This window comes from Fusarium mangiferae, assembly GCF_900044065.1.
Source record: "Fusarium mangiferae strain MRC7560 genome assembly, contig: FMAN_scaffold020, whole genome shotgun sequence".
NCBI classification, from domain to species: Eukaryota; Fungi; Ascomycota; class Sordariomycetes; order Hypocreales; family Nectriaceae; genus Fusarium; species Fusarium mangiferae.
Genome location: NW_024573940.1, coordinates 361991 through 389368, shown reverse-complemented (window position 1 = coordinate 389368; position 27378 = coordinate 361991). Strand labels below are relative to the sequence as shown.

Sequence of the window (27378 nt, the reverse complement as noted above, 5' to 3'; positions counted from 1 at the left end):
GACCGTGAGGTGAGTCAGTGGCTATAACCCGTGAGCCTGTAAGACATGACAAGGAAGTAGAATTACTACAGTTCAAGCCATTAGTAGATTTGCTTACGAACATGCTTGACTTTGAGTATTCTTTATGCTATTCATGCTGTATTCCAAGTAATGTTTTAGCACGTGTTGTTGTTCTTTAGAAGAAGTTCAAGACTCCATTCCATGTTCACTCATGTTCACCCAGATTCATTGAAGCTTATCCTTTGTTCACCTCGTGTTCGGATAGTAAAGTAGTAATAGGAAGGCTAAGTATTTACTCAACCCGTAGCTATGCCGGTACACAGACAGTGGTTCAGTCACTGCGGGATTATTAAGTATTCCTTTAACAATTCAATTGTAGATATACCGAAATAGGTTGCAGTCCTAACCAGAAGACACAAACTCCGAATTTCCGTAATGAAAGAGGATACAATGATTGCAGTTCAATTACGAACAAGTGCCAAGTCAATTGCTGATTCCATGTCGTTAAATACGAGGCTTGACCGCTTATGAAGATCAATCTTCATCTACAACAGTGTAAACCACCAACATTCACCACACACCTTCTAATCACCATTCTTCGAACTCTTTACCATACAGAAACGTTCAATATCTCTACATTCACGATGCCACACTCTTCAGAAGAGGATATGGAGCATCTCAAGAAGCAGCTCATCCAGAACCAGCTGGACAGCCTCCACATTTCTATCGAGAATCTTGCCAAGGGTATAGGTCACGTTCCAGCAGATATCATCGCCAGGTCTTGTTTGGCCATCATGAAAAGCATGAGCAGCCTTGCTTACGGCTGTGTGATGGAAAACATTGACCGATATGATGAATCTAGGCTTCAGCAGGTGTGTGAGGAAATTCAGGCATTGACTTGTTCCTTCGCAGAGGATGATGAAGACGGCAGAAATGATCCTGAGGCTATGCAGCTATTTGACAAACCTCACCTGAAAGACGAACTTCGCGATGAACCCCCTGACGTTAAGGTGAATACGCTACTATCTATCCTAGAAAAAGGAAACGCGATGACTGTCGAGTTTCGTGGTCCCCCCTACGACTATGCGGTAATATTTATCGCTCAGGCAAAGTGGATATTGGCTTCCTTTATCGAGGAGCTGAAGTACCATTATCGGAGTCCCCCTGCAATATCTTCCGAGGACGATGATGTGTTTTCTGCCACCCTACCATTGCTGGCTCAGCCTATTAATGCGCACTATGAGAGGTGGATCAAAAAGCAAGTTGCTGACCATGAACAATACCTCCGATTACCAGTCCAAGACGACGTGGCTTGTGTGGCTCTCCGGACGTATAAAGACTGCCAGGTCCTCGTGTTTCCATGTCCACAAGGGCTGGCCCTACATGCCTTGAGCCCCTCGGGTACCGAGGCAGGATGGCGGGTTCAACAGGCTGAGATTCCATCGGAACTAAGCTCACCCCCGTGGGGCAATAATAGAGGTTATCACGATGACTCGCGAACAGCTGCACGATCATTATCGCGGAGCAGAATATAAGAAGACCGTCCCCGAGACTCACCCTGCGCTGAGCAACCTGGGTGTCAATCTTGACAAGGAGATTTCCGAAGAATACGGTATTGTCATTGCTTGGAGATTCATCGGAAGTGAAACTTGGATGGACCGCTACGGTCACCTTGTTCCGCAAGACCCCCTTCTCTGAGATTATCTGGTTTATACTGCACAGATCAATCGAGCTTACCAAATGGGTAGGTAGGAAGAAGCTTTCCCTTTGTTACTTTGGATGTCAGGATGGGAAGTCTGTACAAGTGTATGGGCTCGTTGAGGCTTGGGAGATGTGTTGGAATGTGCTGGTCATTTTTACAGCAGTACTCAAGTGAGTAGATCGATATGGGAATTCTATATCTGTGCAGGTTTAGTATACAGCGCCACTCAAGTGAGCAAAGAAGCAAGTGTTCAGTCCCTGATGATCATTCGGGACAAGCTTACTCAAGTGAGTAGTGCTTACGGGACGATCAAGATAGGCGCTGTTATGCCGAGGGGTACTCAAGTGGGTACATAGACAAAGAAGCTTCTGAATAGACTGAAAATTGGTGGTATAAAGTTTTTGATTATTGATATTGGCGTGAATTGACTTATATGTGAGACATTCTTATTCTGAATCAGGTGGTATAGTTGTGAAGTCCAGCGATTCTGAATGAGGAGCGGGAGACACCCATAGTTGCTGAGGTTGGGCGTGGTTACAAGGGCTCGAGGCCACAGAAGCCTTCTGATGTTGGTACAGCGGGTATTGTGCTGTACCTTGTGGCGCGTCGATTTATGCACCACTGGAGCCCAGTGGCTAGTTCCAGGAGGGACTGCAGTGGGGGATGCCCTGAGCATTCGCTAAAACGCTACATAATTTTAGGCGACAGGTTGGGATCATCTCATCTCGTACTTTTGAACCCAGTGGAACATTCACTCAAGTCAAAGCTAATTCATCAAGGCAGTTGCTTGTCTATTCCCTTTTCCCTGGGTCTAGTTCTATCAAAATTGATAGCCAACTACAAATGGGTATTGTTCTCATGAACCGATTACACCAAACTCCATTCCAGAATGCGATAACCTGGGAAAAACACTAACGGCGCGTAACCCGAACCTGGGTAGCGCCAATCTCGCGCAAGAAGTCACCTCGCTTCTGCTCAGCGTTTCTAGCACCGCGCAGGTTGAGGGCTTGCAGAAGGGCACCGAGCTCACGAGCTAAGATTCAGATGTTAGAAGGATTTGACACCTGAAAACAAAGAAAACAAAGGAATAAATACCGTGAAGTCGCTGGACCTCGCCATAGGTGCGGGGGAAATCGGGGATGTTCTCGCCAGTCGCTGGATTGACCAGAGGGGTGAGAACCGAACTAGGCTCACAAGCTCCGCTGTTGAGGAGTCTAGCACGGAAATTGGTTGTTGTAGAGGTCCTAGGTGTTTGTCAGTATATCTGGGTTGCATGGTCAAGTCCGTAGTAGGTACTGACGCGCGCTAGTAAGACGTCGATCAATACGGGCCGAGTGCTGGCCATGGTCGCGAACAGTGGCCTCGAGAGTATCAAGACGGCCGTTCATTGTGTCGAGCTGAGTTTTGATTTCGCCGAGCTGAGTGAACACTTCACGGAAGATACGGTCAACCAAAACGGCGAGGTCAGAATTCGCAGGCGGCGAGGAAAGATTGGAGGACGAGTCGGCCTGTAGATTATACCATTAGTCAGTGATTCAGACTAGGTACCTTGCTGGGTGATTCAATTACCATCACGATCAGCCGGGTTTGAGATGAAAGTCGAGATGTTGTTGTTGTTGTTGCTGTTGCTGTTGCTGTTGCTGCGAAGAAGGAAGACAAAAAATGAGGCGCGGCTGAGCAACGTTGTCTCGAGACATAGCGACCCCTCCTCATGCGGGAGAAGTTCGCACTGGCAAGTGACACTGACACAGCGGGGGGACCTTTAGTCATCCTAAATTATAATAACTAATCTAAAAGCTTAAGGTCTACCTTAAATTACCTAAATCTCATGTAGACTTAGGATAGAGCCAAGATGCGTAAAGGTATGATATCGTCGGTCATCAGACGCTGAACGTATTGTATTAGGTTGGAGAGGGAGCCTAGATTAACAGCGGAGAGTTAGCTGTCTCAACCTGCCTTTATCACAAGCACCCCCTGTTTCACAGTGATCACCAAGAGGCAAACTGGAACCAACTCCGTTGCTATCGTCAATCTCTGAGTAGTAGGAGGCGCATATACGGCTTAAGAAAAGGGTGTCTCCCTCTCCGGAAGGATGCAAACAGCGAGAGATAGCCATTGAGCATGTCCTCGGTGCCATTATTCACAGGCCCTGAACTTGAAGTTGAAGTCGGAGAGTCTTCCTGTGGCTGCATCACGTTTGGATCACGGTTGGTTAAGTCTGCATGAATGGGATACTCTTGCGCAGGCGAGTAGACGTCGACTTGTTGTGCTGCACAAGTTGCTAGATCAGAGAGTTTCTCAACCTGTTGTTTTGATCAGTTTGAGTTCTTATCGGAGAGAATCTCAAGTATACATACAAGCCCAATGCCATGTACTTCGAGGCTAGTCATCTGGAACCGAGAACAGGTGTCAAGAGCCTCACTTGCAATGGTCACGGCGTACTCATGACGGAACTCCTCGTCGTCAGATAGGGCGTCAACATAGCCGTGGCTATTGGCCAAAGACCACAGCTTGATCCTGATCCAGTGCCTGGTAACAAGGATGTCTGCATGCTGAGCATGGGTATCGATACCAGAAAGTCCAGAAAACCGTGGTGGAATCCGGTACCTTCGTAGGAGAGTGAGTATTGTGCTTCTGGTGACATGTGTCGGGGCCTCTTCTTCCCAGCAGAAACCCTTCCAGCATTTTATTATATCGGGATCAATGAAGTCCACCTGCTCGAGCATGTTGCTGATACACTCCATGGCAATGATGTTCTCGCTTTCACCCCTGTCATCGGAAGATGCGATGGCATTCTGCAGTTCTTGCAGCTTGTTCCGGCTTAGTGATTTCGTGCCCGGAATGTAGTCTCTCTGGACCGAGTAGATTCTCTCAATGATCGTAAGACTGATTAGTGTGCGGAGCCTCCGTTGCTTTTCTGTGTCTCCAATCCGGCCGTACGATTCAGGCTTATCGAGATTCATCACCTCGGCTAGAGCAGCGGCCTCCCTGAGCCGAAATCTGGCTGCATCAAAATTGCCCTTACAGAACTGACACGCAAACAAGAAGACGCTCGTCATGATTGTTTCTAGAGTCGGACTCTGACCTAAATCAGACTGTGAGTGTAAATTTACAGCCAGGGCCAAGTGTGCGTCGGCTCTAGCTTCACGATTCGGCCATGAGCGTTTCTCCTGGCTCTGGACGGGCTGTAGAAGGACTAGCGAGCAAATAGCCTGCACCAAAGAGCCGAAAGACCGGTCTTGGAGATGTCGTTGACGCGCGATGTTTTGATGCAGATATGAGCGGGTGAAGAAGGGCATGGACTGCTGTAGGCGCTCTAGGAAAACGTCGATGAGCTGCGGGATGGTGCTGTCATCCAGAAAACGATCGAGCACTCCGTTTTGACTCGAGAGATGCTGGAGTGGAGGTGAGAGTGATATACCAGGACTCTGAGGTACGTTAAATGGCAGTGAGGGTACGTAGGGAGGAAGGTCGACCACTCCGAAAAGGTTGGTTGGGTAGAAGAAGCATTCCCCCATACCAAGGTTCCAGTATTCTGTCTCCAGCTGCAAAGGACAAACGGTAGTAATTTGCGCATTCGTAGAATTGTTCACACGCACTGAATTCAGTTGCTGTGCCTCTGTAGGGGTGCTGACGTCAATGGTATCAGCAGGCAACCAGTCTGCCCTTTCCTCATACAAGATGTTGAGCCTCTCAGAAGATACTCTAGAGTTGACATCTGGATCATCTGACACCGGTCGAATGTACCGGCGCTTCTTCCTAGGCCTCTCGTATTGACATTCTACATGGTTATCTTGACAAGGCGAACACGGATTACGCCGGTCACACTGCGAATCGGAGGGTCAGAGCCGCGAGACCGACTGAGCTAGACAGGAAGTAGACAACCTACCTTGATCTTGCGATGATAACAGTGATCACATGATCTAGTTTGAACAGCACAACTTAATGATGAATCAAAGACCACTTGATTCATGTCGAGCTGGGATCTCCTTTTTCCGGCACGGCGATTGTCACGTTGCGCAGGGCGGCCATCTGCAGCAAGAGGCTTTTATGACGGATAAGGAATAAAACCGACACAGGATTCCCCTGGTCCGACCGAGTTATGAGCACGGGGAAGACTGCGGGGAACCATGTCTAGCTCTCGGTCCGACAAAGGTCTGGGCCATGAGTCAAACCACGCAGAGGTCTCCCCACGAAGCAGAAGCCGGGCTAGTGTCACCTGGTGCTGAAATCTGCTGCGAAATATGACATGCCGATTTAAGCCCAATTGGGAATATTCCCGCTCCAGATGAGAACAGCCAGAATCATCAGTTACAACTGCCGATTTGCAAGCCCGTGATATTCAACATGACATGTCTGCAAGGATGAAATGAAAACGCCGAATCCCGTCGTCAGTGTCCGTCATGTGATTCATTTCTTCTGCTAATGGCGGCTCCGCATCTTCACGGCATCTCCAAGCCTACTCTTGTTGATTACCTATGGTGAAATTGTCAAAGCAGTCACTAAACAGCAACCATCATGGTAACCCTCGACTCACCCATCCTTGTCCAGCTTCCACCCAAACGCCACATCTATGAGAATGCTGTCTATGAGGTTCCGTATAACACGACTTCGACGGCATCCCATAATGATGTCCTTCACGACCAAGATCCCTTGGCCACTGCCAAAGCATTAGAAACCCACATCGAAAATGCGCGTCGTCGCTGGAGATCACGTTATCACCTTATGCCACCAACTGGCTGGCTAAATGACCCTTGTGCACCAGGCTATGATGGCGCCCATGATGTTTATCACGTTGGATTCCAGTGGAACCCCAAGAAACCAGAATGGGGCGACATTTCATGGGGAAGTGCACTTTCAAAGGACCTGATTACCTGGGAGATCAGTGGTAGTCCATCTATTCGACCGTCGAAGAAGCATGATGGAGAAGAGGGGGTCTTCACAGGATGTTGGAGTCCAGTTCCCTCAGCATCCGGCCGAAGCACTGCATTCTATACCTCAGCGCGGATGCTTCCGATACACCATACACTTCCCTACAACTGGGGTTCTGAAGCAATTTGCATTGCCACGTCAGACGACGCTGGTCGTACGTGGCAAAGGAGAGATGTGTCGACTGTTCTGGGTGGCCCTCCTCGCCACCTAGATGTTACAGGCTGGCGTGATCCATACGTTGCTAGATGGCCTTCGCTCAGCCGGCTTCTAGGACATGGGTCAGATCAATCGCTGTTTGGCATCGTTTCTGGTGGCATTCGCGGTATTGGCCCTGCAATATTTGTCTACTCTCTTGAACAGTACGATTTGGCGGCCTGGAACTTCCTCTCTGTGCTTACTATAACATCAAGCCCTCTAACGCAACATCCTTCGCAATGGGAGCCTGATTATGGTACAAATTGGGAAGTGGTCAACTTCCTTTCACTCCCTGACCCTGATGATCCAACAATAAGTCATGAGGTGCTAATGATTGGCGTTGAGGGGCGTAAGCAACTTGGTACTAAGCCTTCTGAACGGCATTGCCACTCAGAGTTCAGAAAAGACCACGGCCAGATGTGGGTTTCGGGCCCTTTGGTGCAGACTTCAACAGGGATGCAGATGCAGTTCCTTTCTGGCGGTGCTCTGGACTATGGAGCAATTTATGCTGTCAACTCCTTCCACGATCCAAGGTCCAACCAGCAAGTTGCGTTTGGCTGGATTGTTGAGGAAGATCTCTCTGCAGAGCTGAAGAGGGAACAAGGATGGGCCGGACTGTTATCGGTCCCGAGAATCGTCCAGTTGAGCAGAATACGACATGTTGTCAAAGCATTAAAGTCAGATCTCACATCCATCAAGTCGTTTGACGTGGTGCCAGAAGAAAAGCCGCAACAGAAGTCATTATCACCGACCAATTCTCCTCAGGCATATACGGTTACGACAGTGTGTGCTTTGCCAGACCCTAGACTCAACAAGCTTCGACAAAGTCAGTGGTTCATGGGCCCCATAGCATATCATACCTTGCCTGAGGTTCTGGGAAGCTTGGAATTCCTTCTAGGATGCTCCTGCTGGGAGCTTGATGTCTCTTTCGATATTGGCAATGATGTGCAGAGTGTCGGCTTCATAATAGGTCATACAAAGGGTAAGACTATACTACCAGTTAGAATCATGCGTTGTTTCTAGAGGATGCTAACATTTCTTCTCAAGATTCAGAACTACGTACCATTGTCTCGTTTAGTCCTGACTTGGAGATGCTCAAAATTAAACGAGCTAAATCCACCAACATGGCAGGCGTATGCGTAGCGGATGAAGAGGCACCACATACCCTCTTTTCGACCTTGTCTCCCGGAACTGCTGCAGGAGCTGAGCAATTTCTGTCACAGGAGCCCTTGCGACTCCATGCATTCTTTGACGTGAGTTGTCTAGAGCTTTTCGCCAATGAAAGAACGGCAATTACTACAAGAGTCTACCCAGAAAGCATGACCTGCTATAACATCCAGCCATTTGTGGTAAAAAAGGGCGAACACCCATGGTCCGGTCAGTTGCTTGAGTGTACAGCGTGGGAGCTTAAGACTTCGTGTTTCGAGGGTTAAAGAAATAGACAGAGACGGGGGGGTATGGAGATGGGAACGATATGTAAGACTGTTTTAGAATTGCTGAGAGAGTTCTTTGCCTTTTCTTTATTGGGATGAGTTTCTATCTAGGATGGCTCAGTGATAACTGAAAACAAAACCCAGCCAGCGACATTATAGTAATGAGAGGAACTCGAGACCTGATATCACGGGAAAGGACAACTAGCCTAAGACCTGCCAATGTCATCGTTATGCTACTTAGGTCTTTCATCCCGCGAGATAGACTACTTAAGCACCCTTCTCTCTTAGATTGGGTCACTAACTGTAGCAGATCTTGGCTTGAGTGTCATTGTTATAGAATGTCGGTTGCGTGAGTAGCATAGGCAAGGGAAGGCATGCAAGGCAAGCGTCAAATCTAAGATGTATCAAATTCCAATAACACAACACTTAGGTCTGCGTATAGATGTCACAGAATTTAACTAAAAATCACTGCATCACTTAGGCAGAGTGCGGATCATGAATAGCAGTTCTGAGAGGCAGCAAGCACAAGCACCAAACGGCAACACTTTAGTAGTGAATTTGAAATGAGAATGGAATAATGTTGTACCACATGAAACTGAGATACACAGAGGCTGTGCAATTAAATAACTACTCTTTGAATACGGTTATACTCTACTGTATAGTAACAATATCGATGTCCTGGGCACATATGCCCAACTAACTCCCCATTGTTGCTGTCAAGCTGACTTAGATCCTACTCCATCAGTTTAAACTTTAGCTTCATGGTGGGCGATCTCGGTATCAATCTTCTCCTCATTCATGTAACTCTCCATAGACAGATTGCACTGATAGTCTGAATCGTGAAATATTAGCAATGCACTGACAAACGGGTTTGCTCCTTACCTTTGAACTTGCGAGCAGGAACACGAGCTTCAAACATGGCATCCAGCTCAGCAGGGGTTCTTCCCTTGGTCTCGGGAAGGTACAGGTATGTGATAATGATGCATCCGGCCATCCAACCAGCAAAGACGAGGTATGTCTTCGGACCAAGATTACCTCTGCAATGACAATCTTGTTAGCATGCGGGTAGGTAATAACAAGGGAAATGTACTTACGCATCGGGCTGAGAGATATATGGCAGCACGTAGATTACAACAGTGGAAAAAGCAGCCAGGGTCAAGAAGGAGAAAGAGCTGGTCTTGTTGCGTAGACGGGCAGTCGGAATTTCAGCAGAGACGACATAAGTCAGAGGGCCGAATCCAGCTGCGAAGAAGAATGAAAAGAGCATGCACATGCTCGCAATGGCCTTGGCGATGCTAGGATTTCCTGTGTAGTCCATGAAACCAAGGACTCCGACAACGAGATCAATAAAGAAGACCATGGTGAAGGTAGCAAGAGCGAGGGTGCGGCGCCCGACTCTGTCGACGAGGTAGATTCCGGTGACTGCACCGGCGAAAGCGAGAATGGCGCCAACCATGGTGAGAAGGAAAGGAGATACATTGCCGCTGACTGTGGCGAGGAAGATGGTCGCGTAATTCGTGGCGAAAGCAATGCCTGAGAGTTGCTGCATGTTTCCGATAGACATGGCCAACATAGATCGACGGAGATTTGTTCCACGGAAGATATCGATCCACGGAACCTTGGCCTCATCCTCGCGAATAGACGCTTGTGCCTTGAGAGCCTCGAACTCAGCCAAAATCTCAGCCTCTGGGTAGCCACTGCGGACGCTTCGAAGAGATCTGAGGGCATCGCTGTCACGAGACTTGGTGAGGTACCAGGTTGGCGAATCATCGACAAAGAAGAGTCCAACAAAGAGGATGAGAGGGAAGAGGATGCCGAGCCCAAGGGGGAGACGGAATGACATGGCGGACATTTCTGTGCTCATGGCCCAGTTGACGCCGCTCGCGACGATGGCAGCTGTGTTGATGAGAACGATGGATGTTCCGACGATGGCGCCACGGACGTTTTCGGGTGCAATCTCGGCCATGTAGGTTGAGCCAAGGACAATGAAGAGCCAGATGGCGACATCTGAGAGAGAAGGTCAGTAAACACGGACGAGCTAAAGGTGGTTGGTCAAGCCTTACTCGCAATCCAACGACCAACGACAATTTCAGCCAGCCCGAACGCAGCAGTTTGGATGGCGCTTCCAACAGCACTAAAGATGCAGCCTACAAGGATCATCTTCTTACGGCCATATCTATCAGCGAACTGAGCTGCGAGGGGCAGTCCGAGGACACAGCCAGTGACGGGGAGAGCTGTCATGATGGAGATGTCGGTAGAAGTCAGATATGGGGTGCCATTGGGAAGATGGGTGTGAGACATTTGGTTGACGAAAGGGACCATGGCTAGGATACCGCCGCTGATGGCACCGTCATAGCCAAAGGTGAAGAAGGCCATTGCCATGAGGAAAGCTGAGGGTTGATGTTAGTTTAGCGTACTTGAGACAATGATGAAGGGGAGAACTTACTAGAGTAGACCAATTTTGGACTTCGAAAGAAGTTTGCCAGCGAATTGGTTCGTGGCGAAGCATGATGAACGTCGGCAGTCATGGCGAAGGTGAGTGCCGATTAGAAGAGTTGAAAGGAGGAAACAAGAAGGAGAAGTACAAGGTGACCGATATTGAATCAATTGACCTCAGCAGATGAGAGTCTGAATGTCTGAATGCCAATTCCAGGATAATGGGGTTCCAATTGATGGGCTCGACGAGAAGTTATATACATACCCTGGCTCCAAAACTCTCGGTCCGGTACGAAAACATGGAGGTCCTGTAGCTTGGAGAAAGCGGAGAGAGACGCTGGGGAATGGGGAGACTCGATGCGATCAAACGACACGACAGAGACTTCACGCCTTTCATTTTGCAATGTCGTACCTACAGATCCCCCACGCTAAGTGTTCTATTGGATACTCTATCACTCTTTGGGCCAAAACCCGCGAGGCTGGGTCATGTGAGGGGAAAGGAAGGGTTGCCGCGATGCGCAGCCGAGGGAGACGGGGATATTCCCAAAATGGCCAAGTACGGCGCCGCTAACTTTGGTTGCAACCTGTATAAGACGAAACTTAACCGCCAAGTCCAAGCGGCTAATTCCCTCTTGGCAAGGTTAAAAACGGTATTTCAGCTCATCAGAGATAAATTGTGTATTTGTTATTGCCTGTAATCATCTGTCTGTCTGTCATTTGGAAGTGAATATGACAGTGTCGGACTATACACTCAACCACCCTGAGCTGGGTAGTATCATCGGCTTAGCCAGAGACGATGATGTTGTTCAGTTTCGCGGTATCCCATTCGCCTCTATTCCTGGTCGCTTTCGCCAGAGCATCTTGAGAGCAGGACCGCTGCCTTCGCAGCCATTCTCTGCTCGTCAACCAGGGTACGTGTGCAGAGCCAAACCTCCATGCACGAATCGACTAACCAATATCTCCCAGCCCTGAATGCCCCCAATTAGTCCTGCCCTTTCCTTCGTACTGGACGGCACCACCTCCCAGTGGATATCCTGCTCTAGAAAAGCCCATCCAAGATGAGTTCAACTGCCTGAACCTCTCCATCACCGCACCACGAAAGGCTCTTGAAGCAGGCCAGAACGTTCCTGTACTGGTCTTCATTCATGGCGGCGCTTTCATGGGCGGCAGTCAGTCAATCCAGCTATCTGGACGCGAAATCTACGATGCTACCGGCCTGGTAAGGGCAAGTCTTGCTCGGGATCAGCCGGTCGTGGTAGTCACCATCAACTACCGCGTCGGACTTCTTGGATTCCTCACTTCGGAGAAGCTGGCGGAGAGGAGTCGTGCTCATGGGGAGGCAGTTGGCAACTACGGACTTCATGACCAACGACAGGCAGTGGAATGGGTCTCTCGTTTCATCGCCGGGTTCGGAGGTGCTTCTGACCGCATCACTATTCATGGAACGAGCGCGGGCGGCGCCTCGTGTCATTACCAGGTCAACTTCCCTAATCGCAAGTTCCAGAGCGCCATTCTATCCAGTGGGACATCTGTTGGTATTGCATCGCGGCCTATGCCATGGCATCAGGAGCGCTTCGACCATGTCCTATCTCAAATACCAAGCCTGGAAGCGGATGATTCTCTACTTGATTCATTGGTAGATCTTCCCCTGGATCAGCTCTTGCCAGCATCGCCCCCGTCGCTCTACAGCCCACTCGTTGATGGTGAATGGGTCCCCGAGGCTGGTCTCAAACCAACCCTGGAAAAGTTGGACAGGGCTGGCGAACCTCTACCGAACTTGATGATTGGTGCAACAGAGTATGAGCGTGATCTTACATTGATGCTACTGTCGGATCTGTCAAAGCCTCTGCCGCCCCCGCCTCGACCAGAAGCAGAGATACTCCCTATCGCGCAGGAGGTACTTGCAGGTAGCGCCATGACTCCCCAGTTGAACTCTGACGACAGTCCTTTCTGCGTCCCTGAAGTTGCCAAAGCGTATAGTCTTAGTCGAGAGAAGTCTTGCGTAGACTCTTTTGAGGACCTGGCAGGTCTAATGGCGGACGTGGCATTTCGTACTCCACCAATTTACTCAGCAGCGGTCATCAAAAAGCTTCAGGTTGCGCAAGGCCATGCCGCCAATGCTTCACACGTGCTTCTCTACGAGATTCAAGCTACAAACCCATACAAGAACTGGCCACTGGGCTACAAGAGAGCCAACCATGGTATCAATGACATTTTCATCTTCAACCCAGCGGAGGACCAGGTCCCAGCAGAACACCTTGAGAACTGGGTATCTGCTGTGGGCCAGATCCGATCTGCGTGGCTTAACTTTTGTTATGGAAAGATGCCATGGACTCCGTTCCAGTGGTCAGATGATGTTGAGTCTCTAGGGGGCATCTATGTGTTCCCAGATGGAGGGGAGGGCAGATTGTGCAAGACGTTGGATGAGGTTGATGGCACGGCTACAGCTACGCGATGGCGGGCACTTTTGAAGACTTCTTTTGAATGTATTTAGCTATCTTGGATTCAACATGCGAGATTACTCTATACACTATCTCCCTTGTATATACATATCTCTTTAGTCTCTTCCATACTGATTAAAGTTAAAAATTACTGTTCAAGAGGGAAACAAATACCCAATCTAGTTACATCAGTAGTGGCGCGTATGTAATAAGGGCGTTAATCCATGTTGCTCTTATGCAGACCCGAAATGACTTAGCTCGTTTGGAAGTGAGTTAGTTTCCCAGACTATCGTGATAAGTAAACGCGGGGAAACGGTCTAGAGAGGCCATACCATCGGGTGGACAAGGTTTGTTATCAGCCACGCCACTTACTTAGCCTTTACAGTGCAAATTGATAAAGATAGCAATGCGTCTCGTCAACTCTGCGCCTTGTGCTTTGGCATTGGGACTCCAATTCGCAGTTAATACCATACTGCTACCTCTCTTTGATTCAATCCATATCTCATCATGGCTCACGTCGACACTCAACCGCAGAAGCCAACCGGCGAGTCCAAGCCCAAGGCCGATGTTTACGCCCAGGGTCTTGGAATGAACACGGCCCGGCAGGAAGATATCGAGGTTGGGGAGGTAGTCAATGAGAAGGCACCATTTGAAATGGAGGCCGTCGACATGTTCAAGCCCTTCCCTCCACATGACCTACTCCCCGAGGAGCCGTACCAGCTCAGTCCTAGGGCCGTCATCACCGGATGGCTCCTCGGTGCACTAGTCCATGCGAGTAACATTTATCTAGGTGAGCGCAACTGACCCATGCACATGATGAGAGTGTGACCACTGAGACTTTCAAGGTCTTAAGGCTGGCATTGCCAACGATGCAAACATGTTTGCGACTCTACTAGGCTACGTGGCCCTACAAGGCTTCCAAAAGATGGCACTTCCCCTTCTGGGTGGCTCCTTTGGACCTCGTGAACACAACATCATCCAGACGGTAGCAACAGCGACCGGCGGTCTCAGCGTCATCTTCTTCGCGGCAGCTCCCGCCATGTATCAACTGGGTCTCTTCACAAACCCAAGGGAGGATTACGGTAAGCTGGCAGCCATTGCTGGTTCGGCAGCATTCTTTGGCTCTGCGATATCGGTCCCGATGCGAAGGATTTTCGTGCTACAGTTCGGCCGGGAACTTGACTTGGTCTTCCCATCAGCAGCGGCAGTCGCCGCCTCGATCCGACAACTGCACCTCGGTGGCAAAGACGCCAAGCTTAGAAAGTCAGCCATCAGTCTTGTCGCCTCCTTCTCAGTGTCGACTGTCTGGACAGTAGGGAGCTCGTATGCAAAGGGCATCTTGTGGGATTGGAATATTACCTGGTATATCTACCAATGGGGCGGTTATGCTAACCGGGCCATCTATGCTGTCAACTGGGGGTTCTTCACTATTGAATGGACCCCGGCCATGATTGGTATTGGCATGCTGGTTCCCTTGAACGTTGGCCTATCATGGCTACTGGGCTACTGCATCTCTTATGGAATTATTGGGCCCATCATCGTGGCCAAGGGCCTCGCAGTTGGTCTTCCCTACAATCCGAGATACCCTGACCTGGTTACCTACATGGCCTTGTCGTCTGAAGACCTGGTATCGCAACCCTCTCCTCGATACTGGTTCCTGTGGCCGGCGATTCTCGTCACCATGTGCGCCACTTTCACCGACCTACTCGTTCAATGGAAGACATTCAGGCACGCCCTTTGCGTGGGCGGGAGTCGGCTTGCTAGGTATATGCATGACGCTCACACAAAACTTGGGTGGTCATTCGGCGGTGACTGGCTTGCGCGAAGAGCTGAACAGTATCCTGCCACGTCTGACATCGTGGATTACGCTTCTAAGAACGAGCTTGTCAAGCTCCGGGAGTGGGGAGGCATCAGTCTTGTTGGCCTTGTCTTTTCTTCACTTGTCATGTGCTTACTCTACGTGAGTCGTTCCTGATCACATCACTACTTGGAAGTGGTCGAAACTAACGAAATTCCTAGGATATGAACTTTGGTATCGTGCTCCTTACTCTCGTGCTGGGAATTCTATTTGCCATTATAGTCGTTGTCGTCTCGGGTCAAGCGGGTGTCAACCCCGGCTCCATCGTCTCCGGTGGCTCCCAGCTAGTGGTCGGGGGCGCTTTGAAGAATTCTAAGGCTGCCTTCAACACAAACCTATTGAGCAATCTCGTCGCTGGCGCCGTGTCGGGTTCCGTCTCTCAGCAGGCGGGAGAGCTGACTACAGACTTCAAGATTGGCTTCTTCCTCGGCACTTCACCTCGCGCTCAATTCTACGGCCAGCTGCTTGGTGTTGTGCCAGCCATGTTCCTTGGCCCAGGACTCTTTGTCGTCTTTACTGAGGCGTATCCTTGTATCATCAATCTCAAGGAGGCGGCCACCTGCTCCTTCTCGGCTCCCGCCGTCCAGACGTATAGCGTTATTGCGACTGCGATGGTCAACCCCCAATTCCCAGTGGCTAGATCATCTTGGGTATTTGGAATCATCGCGTCAGTGGTGACAATTGGGGTTCATCTTCTGCGGCACTGGGCCCTTGTCACCGGTCGCAAGCGTCTGCGCAACTGGATCCCCAACATGCTCATGGTAGCTCTGGGTGCTCTGATCCCTAGTTTCCAGTACGGTTTTGCTGTTAGCATGGGTGCTATCATGGCCTATGTTTGGAATCATAGGGGACCCAAGTCATACGCCATTTTCATGATCCCGATTGCTGCGGGTATGATTGGCGGGGAAAGTATTGGAGGTATCATCAATGCTGTTCTTGCTCTGGCTCATGTTAGCGGTTCTGAGTACGGAACAACCATTGGGTGCATTGGTGACGCTTGTTGAAAGTGCCATACGTGATATGAAAGGCGTACGAATGATCGTTTGGCAATTTAGAGCTTTGGAGGGAGGAACTAGAATGAGAATGAAGATTACGATTTTACTTTTGCAGTTCATAATCAGATGTGTCTTGTAGTTGCGGATTGAATCATACTTGAGCATTGTTTCTCGGGTTCACGAATTAAACCTACAGGGGAATTGGCCCATGATAACACGTACGCGAAAGTGGCTGCGGCCTTTGTTGTATCAATCAGAGTGTTACTTCGTTACTAGACAAGACGCAAGCTACAGTTTTTGAAGATAACGCGAATTGGAAACAGCTTTGATAAATAAAAGACTACATAGACAGTATAAAGTCACAATCTCAAAACATGTATCATGACTATTTACAGTCCGAAGGCCAGAGGGCCTTCCATCCTGGCGACTTGGCTAATTTGCCGCCCTGCCACACAAACTTAACATTATCGGGTTCTGCGAACACGTTGACATTTTCGAGCGGGTTTTCGTCAAAGGCAATCAAATCAGCGTCCCATCCAGGCTTCAACAGACCCTTCTTGGGTGTTCGAGGGCCTAAGGTCTCGGCCGAGTTAATAGTGCCTGCCTCGATCGCTTGCAGAGGTGACAACCCTGCTTTGACAGCATATACAACCTCGGCTCCGTTCTTTCCGTGAGATGTTGCAGACTGGGGATCAGAACTCGCGATATCAGTTCCTAGGGCTATCTTGACGCCCTTCTTGATCGCAGTAGAGTAGCCCCTGAGATGCGCGTCGGCAACCATAACCATCTTTTCGGCGGTCTCAGGGTTGAGTTGGTCTAGATGTTTGAGCCCAGCTTCGACGACATGACGTGTAGAGACAAGCATAACGCCATGTTTAGCCATTTGCTCAGCAGCTTCCTCATCGATAAAGCTGCCATGCTCAATCGTCTTAGCACCAACTCGGATAGCCGCCATTATGCCGGCTTTACCGTGTGCATGGATTGCAACTGCCCTGCCCTGGAGTGTTGCTTCCTCGACCATGACGCGCAGTTCCTCGTCTGAAAATTGTCTGTAATGAGGATCATCGGTGGTACTTAGAACGCCGCCGGTGGCAACGATTTTGATACACTTGGCGCCGCGACGAACCTGCTGCCGAACGGCCTGGCGACATTGCTCGGAGCCGTCGGCGATAGCAAGCGTGCTGACGCCCGGCCAGAAGTTATCGGCTCCAGTTCCCTGGCGGGAGTAGACAAAGTCAGCGGGGAGCGTAGTGGCGTCGCAGCTACCCCCCGTGATGCCGATAGCAGCACCAGCGCCGAACACATTAGGGCCCAGAATAACCCCGGCCGTGGCGACTCTGGCAACCTCAGTGGCGTATGAACCGCAGTCTCTGACCGACGTAAAGCCTGCCATGAGGGTGTCATGAAAGCTTCGAGCGTTGGCCGCTCCGCAAACCGCCGGGTGGGTTTGGATGAAGTCTGGAAAATCGACGTGCAAGGTGCCAGCGAAGTGGGTGTGACAGTCCCACAAGCCTGGCAGGAGATAGCGTATGCGAATTCGAGGAAGCGAGTTCAAGGCCGCTGGCAATCTCGACTGCGACTGTACGAAGGTAATTTTGCCACTCTGGCGAGAGATGCCTACCGCCATGTCGGACATGGGGTCTCCACGGCCCGGGATCAGAAGATCGGCAAAAATGCAGGACGAAGTCTCATCGCGTGAGTCATCCTGTGCAATAATAGCAGGAGAAGCGATCTCGACGTAAGGGGAACTGGTTGGGGCCGATTGTTCCGCGGCGGGCGAGAGATAAGGGCTCGCCATGCTGGACCCAGCCAAGCTGGGCTGGCCATGATGGTGTGGCAGGTTCCCCATGTTTATGTTGTTCTCTCGCGCATAGAATTGAGGATTAGACCACACATGGCTACAGCCGCATCCAGGACCACGCTGCTGCTGCTGAGTGGTAGGGTGGTGGTGATAGGGCAATGTGAATGGCTGAGACATGCGGTTGTAAGTCATTGTCGTTAGCGATTGATCTGTGTAGCTGAGTAAGGATGCACCGTCGGTTTGATTGTCCCATGCCCATTTACTTTTATAGCTGCTCGTCAAGCATGGATTTGATTCACGCTCAGTGCCAAGATAGATGAAAGGCGCCAACCCACGGGTACCGAGAGCTGCGCTTGCACGGACCCGACTAGGTAAAGCGGCTTTGTTTGACCACATACGGAGTACACTCTGCCGGGCTTCTTTTCCGCCGGAATGAATCCGAGTCTATCCGTATCGTGTGATTTAGTATTAGTGAAGCATGGAGAACGAGAACGTTGGCGCAGATTATACCCTCCTCCCTTTTCACGATCCGGGATAAGATTAGTAAGAAAAAAAAGAAAGAAGCTTTATAAACTAGCTTTATAGCATATCAGAAGGGCTCCCAAAACTATAGTGCGTGACAAATGAGGCACTTGTTTTGTTATGGACGTCGTGATATCACTGCAATAGGTAGAGTTCTTAACATATATGTTAAGCTAGCCTAATGGTCATAGTGACTCTTTTTGCGTTCATTCTCTGCAAAATATAGTGAGATTTGACAGCGGACATACAAGGTGGGAGGATACAAGGTTTTGTCAAATTAGAGTGGCTTGTTTATTCTTACATCAGGAAAATCCTGCTTCTGCACTTCCAGGCCATTCCACAATGCTTCTAACCAACTGCAGGTCATTTTCAGAGCTCGGAAATCAGAATAAAAGCCTGTATTACTTGCATACGCACATACTCAGCCAACAATGCCCAGCGTCATGGGCCTTTCCTATAGCACTCGATAGGACATAGATATCTCGAAACAACACCGACCCCTTTCAATTCATACATGGCGGTCTCTTGTGGAATTATTCCGCTCGAGCGCCTGTAACGCTTTTCGCATACGAATAATGGCAAGTACCGTCGCATCCGGAACTTCTGTGAAGACGAGGCGAAAGTGGCCTGGGCTTTCCGAGCCCGCAAACTTAAAAGGCGTCAAAACCACTAAGATCTTCCAACATGAGACTATGTACGCACCTGTCCAGCATTGAGAAAGACGCCATGATCGATCAACCAGCTGCAGAGTCGCAGCTCAGGCGTAGCATGGCCAGCCTCTGGGGACCCATCGGTCTCAAAGTATACTAGCCACTTGCTGAGATTGATATACACAAACAGTCCGGCCTTAGCTCTCTGGTACGGTATTCCGTTGCTCCTGAGAGCGGTTACAGTAGTTGCATATTGCTCACCCAGGCGACGCTGGTACAGTACCCTGTAGCTCTCGACCAGGTCCAGGTGCCCGAGGAAGCGGGCTATGAAGGAGTCTGGAAAGGCTGTGACCCATGTGAACCAACTGCATCGCATTCATTTAGTGGGATATAGAGCCAGAATATTCTTGTCTAACTCACGTTGCTCTCGTAGCTGCGTTAAAAATGTCCGCGTTCCGAGTAACGAGGAATCCCATCCGCATGCCACCCATATTGAAGTCTTTGCTCATTCCGTACAAACAGTGAACGTTATCCTTTAGTACGCCATCCGAGGGAATACTCAGTACCGAGCAGAAGTTCTGCATCTCTGAGTTTTCATCATGGTCAAAGGTGGAAAGGGCATATATCTCATCAGCCACAAGGTGCATACCTCTACGAGCGCACCACTTGGCGAGGGCGTAGAGTGTCTTGGGAGAGTAGCATCTTCCAGTGGGATTCTGAGGGTTGCACAGGAAGAGGACGCGACATTTGATGCCCTTGGCCTCGGCATCTGTAGCCGCATCTTCAAAGGTACACACGAGCTGCTCGATATTGCTCTCACCATCAGAATCCTGTAGCCCAGAGGTTGAGACGGGAATGGCAGTGACGGAGGCACGAATTGTCAAGTCTGTCTCAAGCATGTAAAAGTTGGGCGTAGGATAGAGTACCCCGTCCCCCTCGTCACATATCGTCCAGGCGATGAGGTCGATAAGAGAGGTGACACCAGTGCCCGCAAGCACATGAGATGGCAGCACAGGGGACGAGGGTTTGAAGAAACGATTAAAAAAACCGGCAGCGGCGGAACGAAGTTGATCAGAGCCATAGAGAGGGCCATAGTTAACAATAAACTTGACATGCAATGGTGGGAGCGAATTGTAGTACTCCTCCATCCAGTCATCCATCAAGGCATTGAGGGCCCCGGATAGATCAATGATACCGGCAGGCTCGGCCACGGGGTCGTAATGGGGAATTTGCCCAACCTTTTCCATCAAGTCCCATGCCAGGCCTTGATTGAAGCTGGCCAGCGCCCTGTGCGAGGGCCCAAAATCGAGCATCATGATAGCAAATGGTGAAAGTATGATTGATGCCCGCTACCAGCGAGAAGGGCATTGCATACAAATCTTACAAGATATACAGTGAAGGGTTCCTATAATAGGCGAACAAGCTACCCTATCTTGCACAGACACTAGACTCGAAGGGGTGCGATCAAGCGCACACCAAGAACTTACGGTGGACCTAGTCCGGCTTTAGGTTCCCCCAGATCCCGATCCCCAGGGTCCTTCCATGACCCCATGGCCTGGCTCCACCCTTCGTTCGTCAATGCCATCTTTCCACAAACTTATTTCCAGCCGTTCATCATGTACGGTCCAACGCCCCATCGTCCCTCCAAAACTGGGACCAGACGGTCCAAGTCGGGATGCGTCTCATGCAGGAAGAAAAGGCGAAAGGTTCAGCTTCCTCGAGACATGTGCGCGCGCGCTCTCAGAGTTAACAGATGCTTAGTGTGATGAGTCCAAACCGAGATGTAACAGATGCCTCAGTGCCAACATTGAGTGCTCCTACAACACCAGGGTCGAGTTTCGCGATGCAACTGTTTGGGCAGCACAGAAGGTCAAGCGGAGGATCATTCACGGCCCAAAAGAGCACGGATCCCCTACTCCTCCAGAGAGTCAGAATCGCCATTGGCCCTGCTTCCAACCATCCCCTCCATCTGAGTGTGACATGATCAACTATAATGACATACCGGCTTCTGCTGGGGAAGTCACAGACTCTCCCAATAATCATGTCGAGAGTAACGATGTGAATAAGAAACAAGATACCGACCTGGACGGACACGTCGCATCCGACGATATCCACAAGAGACAGTCAGATCGTGGGCAAACTGTTCAGCCAGCAGAGCTTACTCCAAGCGATAGACCGCTGCTAGGCCTCACGTCGCCGTCTACAGATATAGATATTGCTGCTTGGATGCCGACTGGCGTCATTAGTCCCTCGTGGGACGACTATGTGTCGAGCGACATGTTGACAGGCGATATGCTCCAACATATGCCCGATCAGGGAGCGCTGGATATAAATCTGGAGCCTTGTTATAATGAGATGTGGTGGAGTCTTATAGAGTCTCCTTCTTGCGTCGAACCTGATTCAACAGCTTCCATTCCTTCGACGTCGACCTTTGAATCCGCTGTTGGGCAGGAGGGTCAATTGGACAGCGTTAACTCGCCATCCGACGCCGTGACTAAAACATCGGTCCCCATTCTTGAGCAAACTATCTGGACTGCCCCATTGCCGAGCTCCATGCTGAATATTCCAGTCAGAGACCGCGTGTATCTCGCCCACTTCATGTCGCAGATGATCGACTTGATACCTGGCCAGATCAAATACCTGGGGAAGATGGCCATCCAATCAGAACCAATCCGTTTGTGCGCAAATGCCCTGGCTGCTGCAAACCTCGCCAATCGCGGTGGTAGATTCTCCAACGATGAAGCTGGCCGCTGGGTCCCCATGCAAACCCACTACGGCAGAGCGCTGAGCTTTGCATCCAGGAGCATGGACGCAATCCAGAGTAGCCCGGGCATCTTTCCAGGCTGCCGTATCGTCATGTTAATCTTGATGCTATGCTACCAGCTTGAACTAGGCTGCATTGGAGAGATATATCACGCACTCTCTGTACTTGATTCCGCTGTTTTCAGTAATAGAGATGCAATTCTCTCGCTGGAATTTGGCCCTGGCTTGGTTCAATCCTGGCTGGGCCTTCGGGCCCTCTGTGAGGGGACGCTTCAGCCTCTTGCCTTATTTAGAGGAGAGTCTCAAACAGAGCATGAAGTGTCAGAGCTACAAGATCTGACTACTAGGACATCGAAAGCGTTTGGCATAATAGCTGCCAAAGCCTATCGGATCAGTCGTCGCATTTTGCTCTTCAGATGCACGGGCGATAATGAGAAATCACCATCGACCATAGCGAGCAGGTTCAGTCAGTGGTGGTCGATTATCAAGGGTCAGGAAGCTGACGACATAACCGGGACACATGATTTAGGGAGTCATCTGTCTGAGGACAAACTGTTTTGCGAACTTGCACGCCTGAGAGACGCACTGGATATCTCAGAGGTACCTGCAGGCCTGCCTCTCAACTTCGACCCTTCGGTGCCTGCTCCATGCACCACAACGCCAGAGCCTCTGTATCTGGCTGACCATGAGCAAGCCATGGAGCTGGCGGATTATGCTTCAGCACAGATTGTCTGCGATGAGAGTAGCATACAGACCCTCGGATCCCCCGCATTCCAGCGGAGCCCTTCTCGTAATCCGTGGCTTCATCTGCTACTCCGCATCGCAGCTGGCTTGGACGTGGAGAAGTGCTTAACTCGCAACAGGTATCGCCAGGGGATCTGCAACTCCTTGCAGTGTGCCGTGTTTCTTCTGCAGGACTTGGAGGCCGCGCACTTTCTCAGTGGCCTGTTACAGCGACTCATGGATGTAGGCGGGTCCTATGAGGATTGTTTCACTCCTCTAAACCTGTTGTCACAGTGCAACAAGTTGTTTTGCCACGAGCTGATGAAGGGACGGACTGTCTTTATGTTGTGCCCTACGTATAACGCCTGGACTGCGAAGGATGTTCTCTTTTCCAGGGGAGATCAAGAATGCTTTATTACATTTGGTCGGGATGCTGATGGACTGTATCTGAAGGACATGGTGGAGTTAGAGGAATCTCCTACTGGTAACTTAGACATCCTATAGATTACTTACTTTATTGTATTATCTTACGTTTTCTTTTATTGTTATCGTCATTATAAGACTTGAGGTATATCTATAGGCATCGGTATAGAGATCAATTCATCTTATGTCACTATATAGAGATACAATACATAAGCTAAATGATATCTTTATACTTAATAGGCCTAAAGCTCATTAGAAACCTTCCTATCAGTCCTGCGCGGTTGCCCTTGGAAAGAATCTAGTCTGATCCAACTTCTTACCACTGCACCTACGGCCTCGGACTGGTCAAAGGGGCAAGTATGTCCAGCTTCATCTACAGTGAAAAGAGCGAGACGTTCGTCGCCTTTCCAAGTTCCACCCTGCCTGGCTTTCTTGCTATCGGGGCTGGAGGAGAGCTCTCCATCTTCGACATACCAGTTGCTGTAGCGCTGAGCCCGATACCAAGCCTGTCGACTCCAAGGCTGTTCATCGAGGAGCCGCATCTGACCCGGAGTGCTACTAGAGTAAATGTCAGCTTCCCATGTTGCATTCCGATTTGTTCATACTGTGCCAACGAGTCAGTGGTGAGGCTTACATGATAATATCATTGTTACCGTTAATGAATAGCACGTGGATGTCAGTCTCGTCGAGTAGCCACGTTAGTTGTTTCGTGGTAGGAAGGTAAATAGTTCCCTCAGTGTCCCACTGTCTGTTCAAATCAAAGTCAATGAGCTCAAATGCAACATCAAAGAATCCTAGCCGTTCTTGAACCCATGGCCTGTTGAGGAACTGAAGTGTTGCTCCGCCGTCCAAGTCAGAACAAATAGGTGGTTCAACGCATTTCTTTCTGCCTGTCATAAAGTCAGTGCTCACCTCCTGCAATCCAGACTTTGCACCAGTGCTTACTGTCGTACGGGTTCCATCCCCCGGGCTTGACATTTTTGAGAAAGTGTTTACCCACCGTCCATTCGCAGCGAGTGGCTGCTAAGTGGCAAACTTCTACGTCGAGGGTCTGGCGGCAAAGCTCTCCCAGGCGCTCACATTCAGGCACATGTGAAGCCATCTCCTCACACTCTCTGGTGCTCATAAGAGGTTCGCTCCCATCCTCGCGCCAGTCCTGGCAGAAGAAATCGTAGTAGCCAGCACTTTGTCTAGTTCCATCGATATAGCCATCAACTATGATGGCCGAAGAGACGTTCAGGAGAGGAGATTTGTGGAGTTTCTCGTTGAGGAGATGATGGAGGTAATAGGTGACGTAGTGGCCACCGAAGGACTCCCCAGCGAAATGCCATGGCTTGGAGGCAAGCTCAGGGAATACTTCGCTTACGAAGACAGATAGAAACTTTTCGTGTTCCTGGGCTGCCTCGTGGATATTCTTGGCCATGTTATCGCGACTCTTAACTTTTGAGAACCCCACGCCAATAGGCTGACTACAACCCAACTGTTAGTACTACTGTGTCTAAGCGCCAGCATGCTGAAAATGGACTGTACTCAATGAATAGGACATTAGCGTGGTCTGTCCATGAATATTTGTTGCGCGAAGTAGAGTTTCCATCTTTGTTGACAGAACATGGCCCAATATCCTTGAATAAGCCAAGCTCGCCAGTTGCTCCAGGGCCGCTTCAAAGAGCGATTAGCATCAAACGCTCCAAGCATGGGGAGGGATCCATCTTACCCGCTCATCCATAGGATAACCGGCGCGTCTTCTGGCTGGTTACGACTCTCGAAATACCCTAACTATTAATCGTCGTGGCTGTAGTAAGTGGAGTAGCTGACGTACAGAAGAACATGGACTTTTCCTCCGTCACGCTGACCGTTCCTGTCCATTGCCGCGACCCCGCGTCACAAATATCCGAGGACTGCTGGGTGATACTGAAGGTTGGCTTCTCCTCCTGAAGAGCCGCCAAAGCCCACTGAAAAGGGTTGCCTTGAACGCCTGCGATGACCTGGAGGAGGGCAAGACCACAGAGTGAGAGCATGGCGAAGGACATGACCTTAATTCGGGAGTAAAATGGGCTGGTGAATGCTAATCTGTCAGGGTCGAATTGAAGAAAGAGATTTACTGAAAGCTATAAAACTCGAGTCTCAGATTAATTATTGATGAATAGATCTAATATTTACATAATAATTACTTACCTTTCTATGGGAATGGTTGGCCTTCCTTCTTTCCTTGTCAGGTCTCTTGTGGATCTGCGTAGGCCATATTCCAAGCGGCGCTAGTCCCGAAGAGGTCCTCACAAGCGTCCTGGGTCTTCGCTCCTTCATCGACGCTCACTTTTAACATCCATGGATCGGCTAAAATCAGAACCGACGAGCAGCACATTCTCACAGCAACTACATTCGATAAGCCAACCTCGCCGCAATGATAGCATCACATATCACCAAATGCACACTCTTCGCAGCCATAATAACCCTTGTGGGTGGGCAGGCTGTGTTGTTTCCCAGCCAGAGTGAGTTCGCAGCCTCAGAAACACCTGGACTGCCCTCGTTCTCAGTTCGAGCCAGCAACGTAACGGCCGCCGTATGCAACAGCTCCACGCCGGGCTTGTCTGGCTTTGTCGATACTCCGGAAGATGACTCCCATGTCTTCTTTTGGCTCTTCGAAAGTAAAAACGATTTCTCCAAGGATCCCATCATCCTCTTTATGAGCGGGTGCGTTATAAGTTGGATTCTAGTTAAAAGCAAAATCACTGATTAAAGACATGACACAGAGGCCCTGGGGCTTCGTCAACTGGATTCGGAAACTTGATGGAGTTAGGTCCCTGCCGTGTGACGACTGATGGAAGCGAGACTGTTAATAACCCCTACGGTTGGAACACTAACGCGACCGTGCTATTTGTTGAGTAAGTAATGCTGGCGAAAGATCAATTCTGAGACAACGTTCAAGACACCATGCTAAACCTTTGACAGCCAGCCAGTCCCTGTCGGCTTCTCGTATGGTAAAACAATGCCCAAAGGGCTTGCTGAAGCGAGCAATGCTATGGACCGCTTCCTGCGACAGTTCTTGATGGCCTTTCCTGCCCTGGTTGACCAAGACTTCTATATCGCGGGTGAGTCCTACGGTGGCTCCTGGGTTCCGGCTCTCGCTGCAACCATCGTTGAGAGACAGACCCGCTCCGATTCCCAAGAGGGAGCTGCCGTCCGCTATCCGAGCATGCAGAGGACTTTGGCTACGGCTCGACCGAGAGATATCAACATCAAAGGCATCATGATTGGAAACGGCCTGGTCAAATTGCCTATCCAGAACCCTGCTACTCTGGAAGCCGCATGCAGTGGCCCTGATTCCATCCTCAACTCATCGCAATGTTTGGAATGGGCGCCGCGATCTCTGTGGTGCGAGCAGAATCTTGTCGTCTGCGACTCGCGAGGCTGGATGTCTGATGAGTGCAAGCACGCCCAGAGTCTGTGCAACGAGATGAGTGATTTGGTCACCGGCGAGATGGGCCGCAACCCTTTTGATTGGAGACGTGACTGTCACGGAGATGCTTTGAGCTGCTATCCGGAACTCGCAGCAGTAATGAAATACTTTGATCGAGGGGATGTTAAAAAAGGACTTGGCGTACCTGCTGATAGGAACTTCACCGGGGTGTCCCAAGATGTATATGACCAGTGGGAGGCGATTGGGGATCTCTGGAAGCCAAGCGACCATTACGTCAACTACCTTCTAGACAAGGTAAGTCAAACCACATCCCGAGTTTGCAAACACATACTTACGCCTTGCAGAACTACCGTGTTCTCATCTATGTTGGCGACAAGGACTGGTACTGCCACGCCGCCGGCATGCGGCAGCTTGTCAACCACGGTCTGGTGTGGAACGGGCAGCCCCTCTTCAGATTTCGTGAGCTGACGCCTTGGTACTCTGGCGTGAAAGTGGCCGGTCGGGGAAAAGCTTTCCAGGCGCTAACGTATGCCGAGGTCTATGGTGCTGGGCACCTCGTGCCTTACGACAAGCCTGCAGCTTCATTAGCCCTTATTAACGCGTGGGTGTCACAGACTTTACCATGGTAGAGGCTAAGTATATGTATGTTGATATAAAGATCAAGAACATATTAAACTTGTTATTCAAGAGCAAAATGTCGTTGTAGAGCAATACGCGAGATATGGCCAGCGGGTCGCAGATGACAATATAACCCAATGAGATCCTTATTTTCAGCATACCATAATAAAAGGCATCATATACTATGCCAAAGAACACAATATAAGCTTATTGTATATATTAGCTAATGTTTTTCTTGAGCCTATAAAGGCTTGTTGGCTTATGCCAAAACTCAAGATAGAGCTCTTTATAAATAACTTAGCTAATACAGGTAAATACACTTGTTAGCTATTATATTACTGTGAACCATAAGCCTTAAGGGGCCAACAGGATAGAGAGGTGCTTAAATTGACCCCTTTTGGTATTATCATGCTGGTAGGTCCACCCCAACCGTTGTAGGACGACCAACTTCGATCCACCATAGATTAG

At 49.9% G+C, this 27378-nt stretch overlaps 12 protein-coding genes across 12 annotated transcripts; 6 read left to right on the top strand and 6 right to left on the bottom strand.

Annotated features, from left to right (window-relative positions):
* Window positions 1-644: 644 nt before the first annotated feature.
* Window positions 645-1535, top strand: FMAN_14476 (uncharacterized protein; the record flags this gene model as incomplete). The annotated part of the gene is made up of 1 exon (XM_041825179.1): window positions 645-1535. The coding sequence occupies one exon, from the start codon at window positions 645-647 to the stop codon at window positions 1533-1535; it is 891 nt and encodes a 296-aa protein (XP_041690585.1).
* Window positions 1536-2558: 1023 nt separating this feature from the next.
* On the bottom strand, window positions 2559-3472 carry FMAN_14475 (uncharacterized protein; the record flags this gene model as incomplete). Its single annotated transcript, XM_041825177.1, has 4 exons — window positions 2559-2735; window positions 2798-2946; window positions 3003-3210; window positions 3272-3472. The coding sequence occupies 4 exons, from the start codon at window positions 3470-3472 to the stop codon at window positions 2559-2561; spliced, it is 735 nt and encodes a 244-aa protein (XP_041690584.1).
* Window positions 3473-3729: 257 nt separating this feature from the next.
* On the bottom strand, window positions 3730-5001 carry FMAN_14474 (uncharacterized protein; the record flags this gene model as incomplete). The annotated part of the gene is made up of 2 exons (XM_041825176.1): window positions 3730-4005; window positions 4060-5001. 2 exons carry the CDS (start codon window positions 4999-5001, stop codon window positions 3730-3732), a joined length of 1218 nt encoding a protein of 405 aa, XP_041690583.1.
* Window positions 5002-6220: 1219 nt separating this feature from the next.
* On the top strand, window positions 6221-8262 carry FMAN_14473 (uncharacterized protein; the record flags this gene model as incomplete). The annotated part of the gene is made up of 2 exons (XM_041825175.1): window positions 6221-7811; window positions 7877-8262. The coding sequence occupies 2 exons, from the start codon at window positions 6221-6223 to the stop codon at window positions 8260-8262; spliced, it is 1977 nt and encodes a 658-aa protein (XP_041690582.1).
* A 746-nt stretch (window positions 8263-9008) lies between these two features.
* Window positions 9009-10790, bottom strand: FMAN_14472 (uncharacterized protein; the record flags this gene model as incomplete). The annotated part of the gene is made up of 5 exons (XM_041825174.1): window positions 9009-9094; window positions 9145-9299; window positions 9357-10269; window positions 10326-10652; window positions 10709-10790. 5 exons carry the CDS (start codon window positions 10788-10790, stop codon window positions 9009-9011), a joined length of 1563 nt encoding a protein of 520 aa, XP_041690581.1.
* A 637-nt stretch (window positions 10791-11427) lies between these two features.
* On the top strand, window positions 11428-13192 carry FMAN_14471 (uncharacterized protein; the record flags this gene model as incomplete). Its single annotated transcript, XM_041825173.1, has 2 exons — window positions 11428-11609; window positions 11665-13192. 2 exons carry the CDS (start codon window positions 11428-11430, stop codon window positions 13190-13192), a joined length of 1710 nt encoding a protein of 569 aa, XP_041690580.1.
* Window positions 13193-13646: 454 nt separating this feature from the next.
* Window positions 13647-16001, top strand: FMAN_14470 (related to permeases-unknown function; the record flags this gene model as incomplete). The annotated part of the gene is made up of 3 exons (XM_041825172.1): window positions 13647-13929; window positions 13985-15099; window positions 15159-16001. The coding sequence occupies 3 exons, from the start codon at window positions 13647-13649 to the stop codon at window positions 15999-16001; spliced, it is 2241 nt and encodes a 746-aa protein (XP_041690579.1).
* Window positions 16002-16377: 376 nt separating this feature from the next.
* FMAN_14469 (uncharacterized protein) lies at window positions 16378-17985 on the bottom strand (the record flags this gene model as incomplete). Its single annotated transcript, XM_041825171.1, has 1 exon — window positions 16378-17985. One exon carries the CDS (start codon window positions 17983-17985, stop codon window positions 16378-16380), a length of 1608 nt encoding a protein of 535 aa, XP_041690578.1.
* Window positions 17986-18823: 838 nt separating this feature from the next.
* On the bottom strand, window positions 18824-20281 carry FMAN_14468 (uncharacterized protein; the record flags this gene model as incomplete). The annotated part of the gene is made up of 3 exons (XM_041825170.1): window positions 18824-18964; window positions 19018-19330; window positions 19386-20281. The coding sequence occupies 3 exons, from the start codon at window positions 20279-20281 to the stop codon at window positions 18824-18826; spliced, it is 1350 nt and encodes a 449-aa protein (XP_041690577.1).
* Window positions 20282-20515: 234 nt separating this feature from the next.
* On the top strand, window positions 20516-22955 carry FMAN_14467 (uncharacterized protein; the record flags this gene model as incomplete). Its single annotated transcript, XM_041825169.1, has 2 exons — window positions 20516-20671; window positions 20727-22955. The coding sequence occupies 2 exons, from the start codon at window positions 20516-20518 to the stop codon at window positions 22953-22955; spliced, it is 2385 nt and encodes a 794-aa protein (XP_041690576.1).
* A 161-nt stretch (window positions 22956-23116) lies between these two features.
* On the bottom strand, window positions 23117-25178 carry FMAN_14466 (uncharacterized protein; the record flags this gene model as incomplete). Its single annotated transcript, XM_041825168.1, has 7 exons — window positions 23117-23432; window positions 23509-23764; window positions 23820-24343; window positions 24405-24533; window positions 24589-24646; window positions 24694-24982; window positions 25050-25178. The coding sequence occupies 7 exons, from the start codon at window positions 25176-25178 to the stop codon at window positions 23117-23119; spliced, it is 1701 nt and encodes a 566-aa protein (XP_041690575.1).
* A 97-nt stretch (window positions 25179-25275) lies between these two features.
* On the top strand, window positions 25276-26921 carry FMAN_14465 (PRC1-Carboxypeptidase y, serine-type protease; the record flags this gene model as incomplete). Its single annotated transcript, XM_041825166.1, has 4 exons — window positions 25276-25565; window positions 25625-25756; window positions 25824-26586; window positions 26637-26921. 4 exons carry the CDS (start codon window positions 25276-25278, stop codon window positions 26919-26921), a joined length of 1470 nt encoding a protein of 489 aa, XP_041690574.1.
* Between the last annotated feature and the right edge of the window lie 457 nt (window positions 26922-27378).